The sequence below is a fragment of the Mycteria americana genome, chromosome Z, assembly GCF_035582795.1.
Source record: "Mycteria americana isolate JAX WOST 10 ecotype Jacksonville Zoo and Gardens chromosome Z, USCA_MyAme_1.0, whole genome shotgun sequence".
Lineage (NCBI taxonomy): Eukaryota > Metazoa > Chordata > Aves > Ciconiiformes > Ciconiidae > Mycteria > Mycteria americana.
In genome coordinates, this window is record NC_134396.1 from 62763934 (window position 1) to 62776838 (window position 12905).

At 44.2% G+C, this 12905-nt stretch overlaps 1 protein-coding gene across 1 annotated transcript; it reads left to right on the forward strand.

Moving 5' to 3' along the window:
• Positions 1-1870: 1870 nt before the first annotated feature.
• Positions 1871-12627, forward strand: CDO1 (cysteine dioxygenase type 1). Its single transcript, XM_075527487.1, has 5 exons — positions 1871-2255; positions 4767-4844; positions 6815-6972; positions 9494-9663; positions 11865-12627. The coding sequence occupies exons 1-5, from the start codon at positions 2059-2061 to the stop codon at positions 11892-11894; spliced, it is 633 nt and encodes a 210-aa protein (XP_075383602.1). The 5' UTR covers positions 1871-2058; the 3' UTR covers positions 11895-12627.
• The last annotated feature ends 278 nt before the right edge of the window (positions 12628-12905 follow it).

The window sequence follows — 12905 nt, forward strand, 5'->3', positions numbered from 1 at the left end:
AAAACAAAAAAATAATTGAAAGCTTATCTCACTGTTCATTTCACAACGATTTTGGTGATCCTTACAACAACTTACTCTTGTAAGATACTTTATTCCTTTGGGAAGTGTTTCCAACAACCTCTAAAATTATGTGAATTCTGCCTTTGAAATAAATGGCCTATGCACATATGCATATGGTGTTTTGCGCTAATTCTAACTCTTTGCAACCTACAGCAGTTTTAATGGTGCCCATATGGGAATACTCAAGCAAGTACAGAAAAGAAGTGCTACTTGCCCATACAATCTTTTGACACCAACCAATAGCTAAAATGGACTTGAGGCAAATTTCATTAAGAAATAAGGCACTTGTTCTTAACTGTGAATTTGAGCAAGCTACCAAGGGAAGTGATGTGTTTGTTCATTAGCTGCAGATCTCCCAGGAAGACTAGATGTCTTCTTCTTTAACCACACAATGGCTGTTGATATCAGTGCTGGGGTATCCTGGTTGCATTTCAGAGATTCAGGATGGTCTTAGGTTCTTTCAGACCTTAAAAAGTCTGCTTGAAATCACCACAGTTCTCTCTCACACATGCACACACAAACGCAACCTGTTAAAAAAGTAGCAATAAGCTTGGGTCTGCTTTCTGTGTGCCAGGAGAGGTTCTGGACTGATGCGTGACAATGTACCGATTCGGTACATTAACTCGTATTTCACTCCAAAGCACTAGATCCCAGCCCCATTTAAATCTGCAGTGGAGCCAGAAATTCATCCAGCCTCTCGAGTTGTAGCTAATGTATTAATGGTGCTTCTTTTTCTCACACGTACTTGATGCACAGGTCAGGAAGAGGGAAGGGAAAGCAGGCACACTAGAAATCCCTCAATGTAACTGTCTCTGAGGGAAATGGCAAGCTGCCAGTATTGTGAGCACCTTTAAGCCTTTAAGCCTCACAGTATTGTGAACACCTTTAAACCACAGCAAACGGCAACACCAATCTGCTTACTTCCAGCCCCACAATCACCAGGCAGACCTAAATAGCTGAACTTTTTTTTTTTTTTTTTTTTAGAAAGAAAAGATGGCCTTTTTAAAACACAATTCTATGACGTACAGTGAATTCCATTGCCAGAATTCATGGTTAATAAACATCCTGTTAACAGTTGAACTGGAAATGAAGACAGCTGGCATGGCATCTGCTTGCTCTGCAGCCAGTATATAGGTTTGACAGACTAAGGAGTGTGAGGAAGGTCTGTCATCTTAGCCTGCCCTCCTTTGTCCCATGCTTTACATTTCTAGGTGTCACGCTGAGTGCTAATGTTCACAGCAGCCCTAAATGTGACTGCAGAGTGCATGGTTTTCAAGGAACAGCACTTTCAACAGGCAGGCTGTATTAATGTAACCTCCGGTGGCAATTTTCTGTGTGAATTAGATACCAGTGTGTTTTGTTTTGCTTTTAAATAGAGCTTCTAGATGCATTTTTGTGAGGCCAGCCTCGAATTAACATTTCTTTGCTGCAGCTCATCTGCCTGGAAGCTTCTTCCTCTGTGATGTAAGTAACAGAGGCAGCAGCGGGCCACACTTCGTAAGCCGCAGACCTCGTCCAAAGGGGATGCGGATGCGCGCACCAAGAGGCCTGGCAGGTAGAGAGAGGGAGAGCTGCGCGGAGGCTGCTGCCGGCAGAGATGCCTTCCGCCCGGCAGCGACCGCCACTTCTTCTCTCCGTATTCCCTCCACGGGGGATACGAGAGAGCCGAACGCCTGCCTGCCCGCCTGCCTGCCTGCCCGAGGGGTGAAAGCAGAGCGGCTTTCCCGCACGGCCGCGGCTCGCTGGACGGCCGGTCTGCCGGCGGCCGCGGGCAGGCAGCAGCAGGCGGTGCGAGGCGCGCCCGCGCAGCCGGCTCTGGCCGCCCCCGCCCGCCGGGGTCGGTGGCCCCGCTCCCGGGGACGGGCACGGCTGGCCGCGGGCCCGCCCGCCGCCGCCGCCCGGCCCCTCCGCCCGCCGGGGCGGTGGTAGGCTCCCGCCGTGCCTCCCGGCGCATAAAGGGAGGCGGCGGGGGCCGGCCGGGGGCAGCGGCTGGCGGCGATGGAGCAACCGGCGATGATGGAGCAGCCGGTGCAGACGGAGACGTGGAAGGCGCGGACCCTGGAGGAGCTGGTCCGCATCCTGCATCGGATATTCGCCGAGGACAAGGTCAGCGTGGAGGAGGTGCAGGCGCTGATGGAGTCGTACGAGAGCAACCCCGAGGAGTGGCTGCAGTACGCCAAATTCGACCAGTACAGGTACAACGCCCCAGACACACACACCCCCCGCGGTAAGGAAGCCCCCGGCGCCGCGCCCCTCACCGTGCAAGCGGGGCCGGCGGCGAGGCAGAGCGGCGGACGGGGAGCGGGGCAGACGCTCCCCGACCCGGCCTGCGGCCCCTCCGGCAGCTCGCCGAGGGGGGGGCGAAGGACAGAAGCCCCCGGGGAGCGCGGGGGGGTCGGCGCCGCTCCGCGGGGCACCGCGGCGGGGCCGGGCGGGGGCGGGGAGCGGGCGGGGCGGCGGCGGCCAATGGCGGCACCGGCGGGCACGGGCGGGCGGTTGCCCCGCACCCGGCACCGGCGGTCCCCCGGCTGCGGTCCTGCGGGCCGGCCCCCTCCCCGCGGTACCCCCCCCCCCCCCGCGGGGAGGGGGCCGGCCCGCAGGACCGCAGCCGGGGGACCGCCTCGGCGTGGTGCCGCTCTGGCCCGCGGGGATAACCCACGGAAGAGAGAGAAAAGCGCTGAAGCAACCCGAAAAATTAAAAACAACAAAAAAAAAGATGAAAAAAAAACCCCAAGAGAAGGATGTCGGCAGCAGAAACCACCGCGCGGGGGCTGCGCGGCGTGCTGGGGTGGGGGAGCAGACCCCTCCGAAGTGGGTGTTTGGTTTTTGGAGAGGAGCCGGTGCCTGTATTCCCTGCCTGTATTCCCTTACCGGTGGGTCGGGAGCCGTCTGCCCCCCACGCATCGGGCCCTTCCTCCTCCGGGGTAGTGCAGGTCGAGGCTTTTTGCTGCTTGCCAGAAGGAAGGAAAAATACCTGTTAAGGTTTTGAGTTGCTCCGACTTTGCTAACAACTAATTTTTTCCTGTCTTAAATTTCAATATACATTCAATATATATTTCAATGCTTATTAAAATTCAATATACGCTCAAATAAAATACATTTTTACGAATATGAATTTTAATAAAATACATTTTATTTGAGCACTTCCTTTAAAAAACAAACAAAAGAAAAACCCAAACCCCAAAACTCTTCCTTTTAACCTTGCTATCATGAAAGCATCACTCTGGCTTGACTTTTTTAGCCTCCTTTCACTTCACGTTGACTATCCTCCATTCAGAGCAAATCACAAAATTTGTAACAGAACATAGGAAACTAAGAATCAGAAAAACAAAGTGTGCTAACATTAGAAGTATGCATGGCAGCCTTTTTTTTTTTTTTTTTTCTTTTGGCCAGCCAGACCCACTGTACAGAAATAACAACACTTGAAAAGTTCAGACAAATGCCAGCATTGATTGCTTATGTACTGTCATCATAGGAAAAATATGTCTACCTAATACATGCACAAATCGTGGATGCAGTGAGAGGCAGCATATAGATATACACGTTATGCTTTGAAAGTAGTTAATTATGAGCATCCTATCTTGATTAGAATAGAGTGGTCTTATAGGGAAACTAATGTAAAAACATTCAGTTGACATCAGTGCGCTTTCTGTGTGCCCCTGCTTGCATCTTTGAGGCGAGAGTGAAGCGTCCTATCATCGGCGTAAGTGCCAAGGCACTTGGCAAAATGCGAATAGCCATGACTAAAACTAAAATGAAACCAGAGGGTCCTACTGGGTTACTTGCACCAGAACAGCTAGAAGCACCGGCCCCGGATCAGAAGAGCCCCACTATGGAAAGTAATGTATAGAGCAAAATCCCAGTCCCTTCTCTAGTGAACTTTTCAATAGGACAAGACGAGCGGCAGCTCAGGGGAGGCTTGCAGGAGAGTACAAGGAAACAAACATAAGATGTTGCTATTAAAGAAGTTTTCAAGCCCTGAGAGCAAATCAGTCTAGAACACACATATCGATAAAAAGCCTTTAACAGCAAGCTTATCCTGTGCCACCTGTAAGGTAGCACATGAAAAATCTTTTTGAGAAATCTTGCTCTGATAAACTTTGTTTAGAAGTAGATGCTGGCAGAAATTACCCCACAGGTGTTTTATCCACACACAAATGCTACAGTACAAGTTGTAGAACTTTCGGGAACAGAGTAGGAGGACCATGTACGGAAAGCCTGACATCTTTGTTTTTTTGGCTTTGTACAAATGGGTGCTGTGTAACAGAAGGAAAGCCAAGAATATCTGAAAAGGAGCTGCAGAAGAATGTAACCATGTATTTTTCTTGTTTCATTGCAGTCCTCTGTTTCTAATTATAAGCCAGCTGCTGAAGTGACTTCATTCAATAACTATTTTGATTTGATCCTGTCTACCACATTAGTCTCAGACTCACAGTTCCCAAACTCCAATCATCTATGTAATTCAAAAGCAGTATGATTATAAAATATTAAATATGTTCATTTTTTTCCTCCCCAGAAAAAAAACTCTTACAAAAAAAAAGCTTAAAAACACAATTTCATTTTTTTCCAAGTAAAACTTGGCTTTCAAGAAAAAGGAGAAAAAGGATTTTATATTTCAGTATCTTCCTTCATAAACATGTTTGTATAATTTTGGTTTTTATAGGCACATCAGTACAGTAAAAAGCAAACACTTTGTATTATTTCAGGTATACAAGAAATCTTGTGGACAATGGAAATGGAAAGTTCAACTTGATGATCTTGTGCTGGGGTGAAGGGCATGGCAGGTTCGTATCCAAAGACTATGGTTTTAGCAAACAGATATAAGGCCACTGTATCTTTCACTGTCATGCAAAAAGACACAAATAATCAGCCCTATGTGAGCTATCAGAAAGTGTCTGGAAACTAAGCAGAGCAGAGCTCCTATTGCTATAGCAGTCCTGAATATTTCCTATATCTTTTGCAAGTTTGTACCTCATGGACATTTTTAGAGCACTCTTTTAAAAATGCTGTGTTTTCCTACCAAATCTAAGCTTCCCTTCTGTCAGAGGAAGTTTTTAGTCCCAGAGATACAGCGGCTCCTGTGGACAGAAGAGGTTGAACAGACCCTGTTGAAGCTGTCCCATACAACACCTGGTTGCAAAAGCAGGACTTGGTGCAATTTAGTCTTTCTTCTCTCATGGTGTTTAAATCCCATCTCTGTGACAAGATGAGAAAAATAGGTTTGGGTTAGGACTGCGGGCTGTGAGGAGGGAGCCCCTTTCCGGGAGTACTTGGCTTTCTTTACGTTTATGCATCCCATCTGCTCCCTCAAAATAGACCACACTGCTGATGTGGTCTCTGGAGTTGTGTACACTGAGTTGTGTAGTCCTACAAACGTGAGGGCAGGCTCTGTCCCTTGGAGGGTCTTTCGCAAAATGTTGGCTAAAAAAAAATACGGAATAACCAAACTTGCAGGTTTTGACTGATTATTCTCGCATATAAATAGAAAACCTAAGGATATGTCAGAGCTGGTTTTTTGTTTGTTTTAATTGAGCATGCAATTGAATGTTTACAGTATTCTCTAGGGGATACCATGATGTTATATTCAGAGGGATATAGGAACCAAGCCCACTACCTCTACTCCTTCCAGGCTATTCCGACAAAGCCTGTAATTTATGTCAAACCGTGTTTGAGTTGGATGAGCATTTGCTAGGGCTAAACTGAGACCACAAGTTGTTTTTGCTTCCTACATGAGGAGGATCAGATTGTTCTCATGGCTTGTGGAAGGAGCCTGACAACGTGGCATTTGTGAACTGTTCTGTGCCTGAAGCAAGCTCTGCTCTCTTGGCATCTCAGTTAGTAAGAAACCCTGACATTTGTTTACTGAAAACAGTAATGTGCAAGTACCAACTTTTTGATTGAAACTCATTAGCACTGTACTTCCAGGAGGGTCAAATTCCCCCTTCTTCATCGCCCCCAATGAGTGGAGAAGTCTCCCTTTGTCCTAATCCCATTGAGTTCTGTAACAGTTAGTCCTCTATTTAAAAAGAATAAAACCAAAACTAAACTACATATCTAGCCCATGTGTGTCCAAATGTAGCAATTAAAACATACTTTGGAGCAATGAGACAGATCTAGCAAGCAGGCAAATCATACCAGATCCTGCTGGTTTGTTCATGGTTTGCCAAACTAGTGAAATTAACAGCTTACTGTAGCTGGTTGTACTCAGTACTGTCAGAGTGAGAGGTACACCATTTTTTTTCTCTCCAACAAATGCCTGTGCACCCCAGCAGTAAAGAGACCACAGAAATTAAGCAGAAGTAGCTCCTTTCTCTCACGTTTTGAGAGCGAGCATGGTGGATCTGCAAATATCAGGTATACTTGCAAGTTTATACCAGCCTCTGCCTGGGGTCACTGGGCAAAGCGTTGTTCTGTTTCTTGGCCCACAAGAGTGTTTGTGTTCTGAAGAATTTTTCTGTCCTCCTCCCTCCTCCAGAATTCCTTTGTATTTCTGTGTGGCAAAGTCATAGATTGATCAATAGCTGAGTCTTCTCCAAGTTCTGCTGTATGTGAGCTTATCCCAATACATTTCTAAAGTAGCAAAGTAGGCATACCTTAGTTACTGAGAATCTTTTTTTCCTAAGACTTTTGTACAATGGCATTTCATTCTAGGACTATGTCCAGATATAATATGCTATGCCATCTGTCCTATTTGCTGTACTGAAATTAAATATGTATATCACACTGAGCTTGGTTATTCTTTTTACATATATAGCAGCATCCATGATCACACTGACTCACACTGCTTTATGAAGATCCTCCAGGGAAATCTAAAGGAGACCCTGTTTGAATGGCCTGAGAAAAAAGGGAACGGTGAAATGACTAAGAAATCAGAACGAGTTTTGAGGGAAAATCAATGTGCCTACATTAATGGTAAGCTATTGAGCTTGTTTTGACAGCTACCCATCCATGGCTATTATTCCTAACAGAAGAGTTCATCTGTTCTCTAGTCTCCTACCTTTAACAGTATAATACTAATGGCTTTATGCACAGTTTAAGAATGTGGCTCTCTGGATTCTGCACAAACCTGTATTTAGATTCAGTAAAACAAACAATTAAAAAATGTCCTTTTAACTACTCTGAAGACATTGCAACAATTGCTTGATACTTAAATATGCTGGGTATCTCCTCTACATCAAGCAGCCTTTAGCACTGTGTCCTTAATGACTATCTGAAATTGCTTGTAAACATAGTCCTTAAATAGTATTTGGTGAGAAATAAGGGAATCAAAGTTTAGATAGCTTAATCACCTTGATTTTTTTTCAAAGAAATAATCCTTTCGATCAGTCATGGGAATCCTAGGTCAAAAATGTAAAAGCTGTCTGTGGAATAAACTGACCGGCCAGGAGCAGAGGCCCCGATCCTCAGTGCTACTTCTTGTCCAAATCAACAAAAGACTGTAGCGCTTAAGTGCAGCATCAACAGAATTGAAATGCTCAAGTCTACCCAATCTACAAAAAAAATTGGCTGAGTGCACAGATGGTGAAGCACGACTAAGTCTCTACCAGTAAGGCTCCCTAGGTACCTAAATCCATGCCATTACACATATCTGTAACTATCACCATCTTGTGCTACGCTGGAGGCCATCCTGGAGTGGCCAGCTGGGTGTAACGTGTTCTGATGCTATGAGAGCCAATGCATATCATGCTGAACAGCAGTGAGTTCAGCAGAACAAAGGCAAAGTGTCAGAGAAGGGGGCCATCTGCCTTGTATGTGATGAGTTAAAAACTGGAGCGCATACCTAGTGGGGCTGAGCTTGGGAACTCCCCAGCTGGAGGGAGCCCCATGTTGGGTTATGGACGAAGCCAGGGTGAGGGCATTAGGGAAGAAAGACTAGTGCTCTCCAGCCCTCTGTAGAAGGTATGCCACATTAAGTGAACACAAAATCCATAGGACAGGAAATGCAAGAAGCATCTTGACACATCTGCCGATGCTCCCATGCTAGGGACATGAGTTCTCAGACTCAGTCAGGTTTTCCTACCAATGCGTTTCTTTCCGATGCAAGCAATTGTACCCTGTGTGCATCTGATCCGAAGCTTCCTTGGTTGTTTTAAACAAATTTGGTATCCAATTTTCTGAGGCAGTTGGGATCTCTACCATGTTTCATAATGGATGTTTTGGTTTAAAAGAAACAGGGAAAATAAGTAGAAGCAAAAAAATGACAGTGTGTTGATTGCCCTAACTACTTCAATACATGAAGTGACCTTCATGTTTCTATTGTGTGCTTCTTGGTTGCTCTTGTACTTTATTTTTAAGGTTAGAACCCACTAAACAGAGTTTATTCAAGTCTTCCATTAGAGATTTAAGACTTTTTTCCCCTACGTCCTCCATTTAGATAAACTATGTTCATGACACTTAGGGCTTACACTTCAAATGTATCACAGTTAAGAGTGTACTCATGATTCTCAGGGTACATGCCTATCTTGCGCAATACAGGCCTAGGTATTATATAACACATTAATTCAAGTACAAAGGCCTGAGCTGTTTTTACAGCAGGGTCATAAATTTAAATTCAAGGTCTCTTTTAAGTAACTCAAAAACTTCACTTTAGCATAGAATGGAAATGGTTTGTTTCATGGATGTGATTCTTCATACCTTACATTTTTATGTAGTATCTTGATTTCTACTCCACTGTCACAGAAAGTGCCATTACTTCATTAGTAACCACACAACAGGCAGTGCCTTGTTTTATTATGTGTTCAATTATGCTTACTATTCAGTTAAGGTTGGAAGTATGCCAGTCACTACTAATTTGTCACCTTAGTCAAAAGAGCAGACAAATGAAAAGGCTGTTCTCCAAACTAATAAACTGGAAGGATTAATAAGGAAACAGATGCCTACAGTAGAACACAATTATATCTCTGTCCATAAGTCCATGCCCCAAACACACGTAGCTGACCTTTAATGTGACTGATATTCTTGTTAACAGGCTGAGAATTAGCAATACAAAAACTTTTTCCCTGTAAAATGTCTTGCTAATTTTTAGAAACACAAACCTTCCTGCTTCTGGAGCTTCTGTAACGACGGCATCTCCTAGGAAAGTAAATAATCTTGAAGTCCTTTGGGAGTGATAGCTAGAAAATTACTGACAGCATGGCCTTTCTTAAGTTTCCCTGGATTTCTATTGGCCTTTATCCTGTAGCAGATAATCCAGAAGTTACATGAAGTGTGGAAGGCTATAAGGTATTTTGAATTACCAGTGTATTTAGGAAGCTGTGCTAGAGAACAGCAGTCAAATTCCCTGTACCAAGTTACCTGTTGCTCATAAAAGCGCAGGCATGCCTAACTGGCCTGCTCATGAGTTTTGATTTAGAAAGCATTTTTCCAGGCATCTGAGATCTCGTTAAATCTTCCCGCTAACACAACCTCTCGTTTCATGCCCTCGTTGGTGTAGACTCCATTGGCCTGCACCGTGTGGAGAACATAAGCCACACAGAGTCTGCCGTTAGCCTGCATTTGTACAGCCCACCCTTCGACAGCTGTAACACCTTTGATCAGAGGACTGGACACAAGCACAAAGTCAAGATGACCTTCTACAGCCAGTTTGGAGAAAGGACTCTCTGTGTAAGTACGAGATACACGCTCCCCGCCCTGCCCCGGGCTCCGAGCCCTCAGCCGCTGCCGGGACGGGCGCGAGGGGCTGCCCTCTTGCTGCGCAGGGCAGGGTGCCGGCGGAGAGGACAGGCAGGAGGTCCAGCAGCCCCGCCTTTCCCCAGGCATCCCTGTCTAGGACCAGCATAAAACCGGGTTCCAAATACTGCTCCGTTTGTCGATTGCTCACTTCCCTGTGTGGAGTTCCCTGCTTTGGAGCTCGCCTCCCCTTCATGAGCCGGAGATCAGTTCTGAGCAGGGAAGAGGATTAAGGAGAATTCTGCTACTAGCTAAGCGTCTTCAGGCAGCAAATGATGGTAAATGCAACCTAGTCAATGGAAAACTGTGAAGCAGCTACATTGTTTTGGCCAGCTTCAGTCATGTGTAACATTTCCTGCCTACACTGTTCTGCCAAAAAGCATCACATTTCAAGTCAGTTGTTTTAGACCTTGTAGCTTACTGTAAAGTAAGGAATTTTTTTAAAAAACTTAATTTAATTCTTTAAAATCAAAACTTTGACACAGAAAGACTTGCTGTGAGGGTGAGACTAGGCTGGCTGGCTGTTGTCCGCATTCTTGAGCAATGGCATGAGATTTTGGTTGGATAGAAAAGAAAGATCAGCTTTGGAGGACCAAGCTAGGACATCTGGGGGAGTTTAATAGGTTTCCTTTTAGCACTCTTCCATGCATTGGGAAACATAACTACTTATACGGGGAGAAAAGACAGATACTTGATGTTCAGCCACAGAGGTTCAAAGACTGTTTGGTTTTGTTAGATACAGAACACTTTCACCTTTCACTGAAGCCAGAAGTTCAATGCTCAGGAGTTTCCCAGAGTGAGCCCTTAGTAAGATCCAGTTAAAGTTTTATATAATTGACAAGTACCATGTAAATTATTTCTTTGAAGCTTGTCACATTATGTGATTACCAATTTACCAAACAGCTGAAACACAAACTTTGACCTTTCCGAGTTTGAAAGGTCCTTGAGAAAGTAAACTCAAATTTATAATTCAGATTTTAAAGGGAAATAAACATGGAAAAATGTTGAACAAAATTCACACAAGAATTCAGTGTTTGCGTGCTTTCTTTTTGTTTTAAGCTTTTATTGAATATGAAGTATATAAGATAACAAGCGAGACTAAAGGTTTTGACTTGGACTATTTTCTTGCCCTTGATCTGTAACCATCTGGCAGTGTTTGTACCTTTTGTGGGAAACTGGATCTGGCTTACAGGAGAGAGGTAAATCTTAATCATTGGGTCTCTTTCATGAATTCCTGTAAATGGAATTCCAGTAAGGGGGAAAGTGGTAGCGAGTTTGGGCCATCCAGCTGCCTGAAATGACTTCACACTACAAAAACCTTCTGGTCTCAGTGAGGGTTTCTGGAAAGCTGACTGGAAAATCAAACTTTCTTCTGCTGACCAGATCTGAAAAGGATGTAGGAAGACAGAGAGCTGTAAGTGAGTAATGTAAAGTATACTTGTGTATCTTTTATGAGTGAGAAGATCTGCCTAGCTAAAGCACATTCAGTGCTTCCTCTTAGTATTAAATTTTTCTGCAGGTAAAACACACAGGTAAATCCCTAGTGGCTTCTGGCCATGATGAAGTCTTAAAGAACTAAATCTCCAGTAAATACATAATGAGTTATATAGGCCTAATAATAAAAATAGTATGTAGTATGCCCAAGGACTTGCCTGTGGAAGTAAGTGTTTACACAGTTCAGGTACAAACGGTGAGAATACCAATGTGAAAGTTCACTGAGGGAAAACTAATTTTGTCTTGGGTGTCACAGCACATCAGTTCCTGCCACCAGGAATTTTGCTGGGGGAGGTGGTTTCTCTCTGCAGCCTGCCTCCGAAGCTGGACTTTCAAGCATTTTCTGTCAAACCAAGTAGAGCAGAGATCCAGGGAGAAAAGACAGCCTGAAGGAGGAACCACTTATCAGCTGTCCCTTCTGCTGTGGGCTTGCTCGTGGTCGCACAGGGCCAATGGACAGGGTGATTTTTGTCAGGTGCACAGTGCTCTCTATAAAATTCTGGCAAGGAGTACTGAAAATAAATACACTAAGTATTTTAAGGTGCTGAGCTATTCCGGGAATAAAGGCCCATGCTGAGAACATGAAGTAGGTGGTGACTGTCTCTTTCCTTAAAACAGCAACCTCTCCTCTTTCCTCTTAGGCAACAGCAGTGCCGCAGGAGAACAACTGAGAAGCACCAGCACGTGTTTGCATAAGACCTGCTGAATGTTTAACCAGGGACAGAAGACTTGCATGGCTAAGGCTGACAGCCAGCTATATTTCTATACCTTGTACATAGAAGTACACTAGGGCAGCTTCCAGGCCACCCGCAGTTCCCCCGAGCGAATGCCGATTATGGGACACTAAGCTAACTAGTGCCATAAACTACTTCAGAGGTTAGATGCCTTTTCTTGGGCTTCTGTCAGAATTAAGTAGTTTGTTTTCTGATTCTAGCCTCCTTTTAATTCCACTTCTGATACCACACTGAGAATATCAGAAATCTGATCGTCTCATCATCTGACACTACTTAATAGGCCTATGTGTATGTATGCTCTCAATGTAATTAATAACTATATAAACTTCTAAGCTTCCAGTCATTTGTACCTATGGGTAGTACACTAGATACAACTAACAGCAGCTCCTTTTTTTTTTTTTTTTTAAATTCTTTTAGGTTTTAATGCTCTAGGCCATTTTGATAGTTTTGTGCATTTTTTACTTTTTATTTTTTACAATTTCATTTGTCAGATCTTGTTTTAAATAGGAGCAGCAAAACGCTTCAGGCACAATGATTTTCAAAACTGATTGGGCAGAGATTTGGGTTTTTAATAAGACTAATCATACTTAATTCAGCTAATGTCCAGTTTCCAAAGTATTCTGTATAGCTACTGAAGAAGGTAACTGAAATAAAACTGGATTTGTGCACAAATTTCAAAGTTTTCGGCCTTTTTCTCCTGGTAACTAAAATATTCATCACACTTTACCAAAATCCACATTCCTCATGAACATCTAAGTCTTTTCCAAGCAATACACTATTAGAAAAGCCTTTAAAAAGTTGAAAGTATTTCAAACATGCGAAGAATCCTGATCCCAATTAAGTCGGTGGGAGTTCTGCCATTGAGTTCACTGATGCTTAGTTTTATCCTCCAGATTTAGTTTCAACCATCCTGAAAAAAGTTAACCCCAATTAAACATACCAAAATCA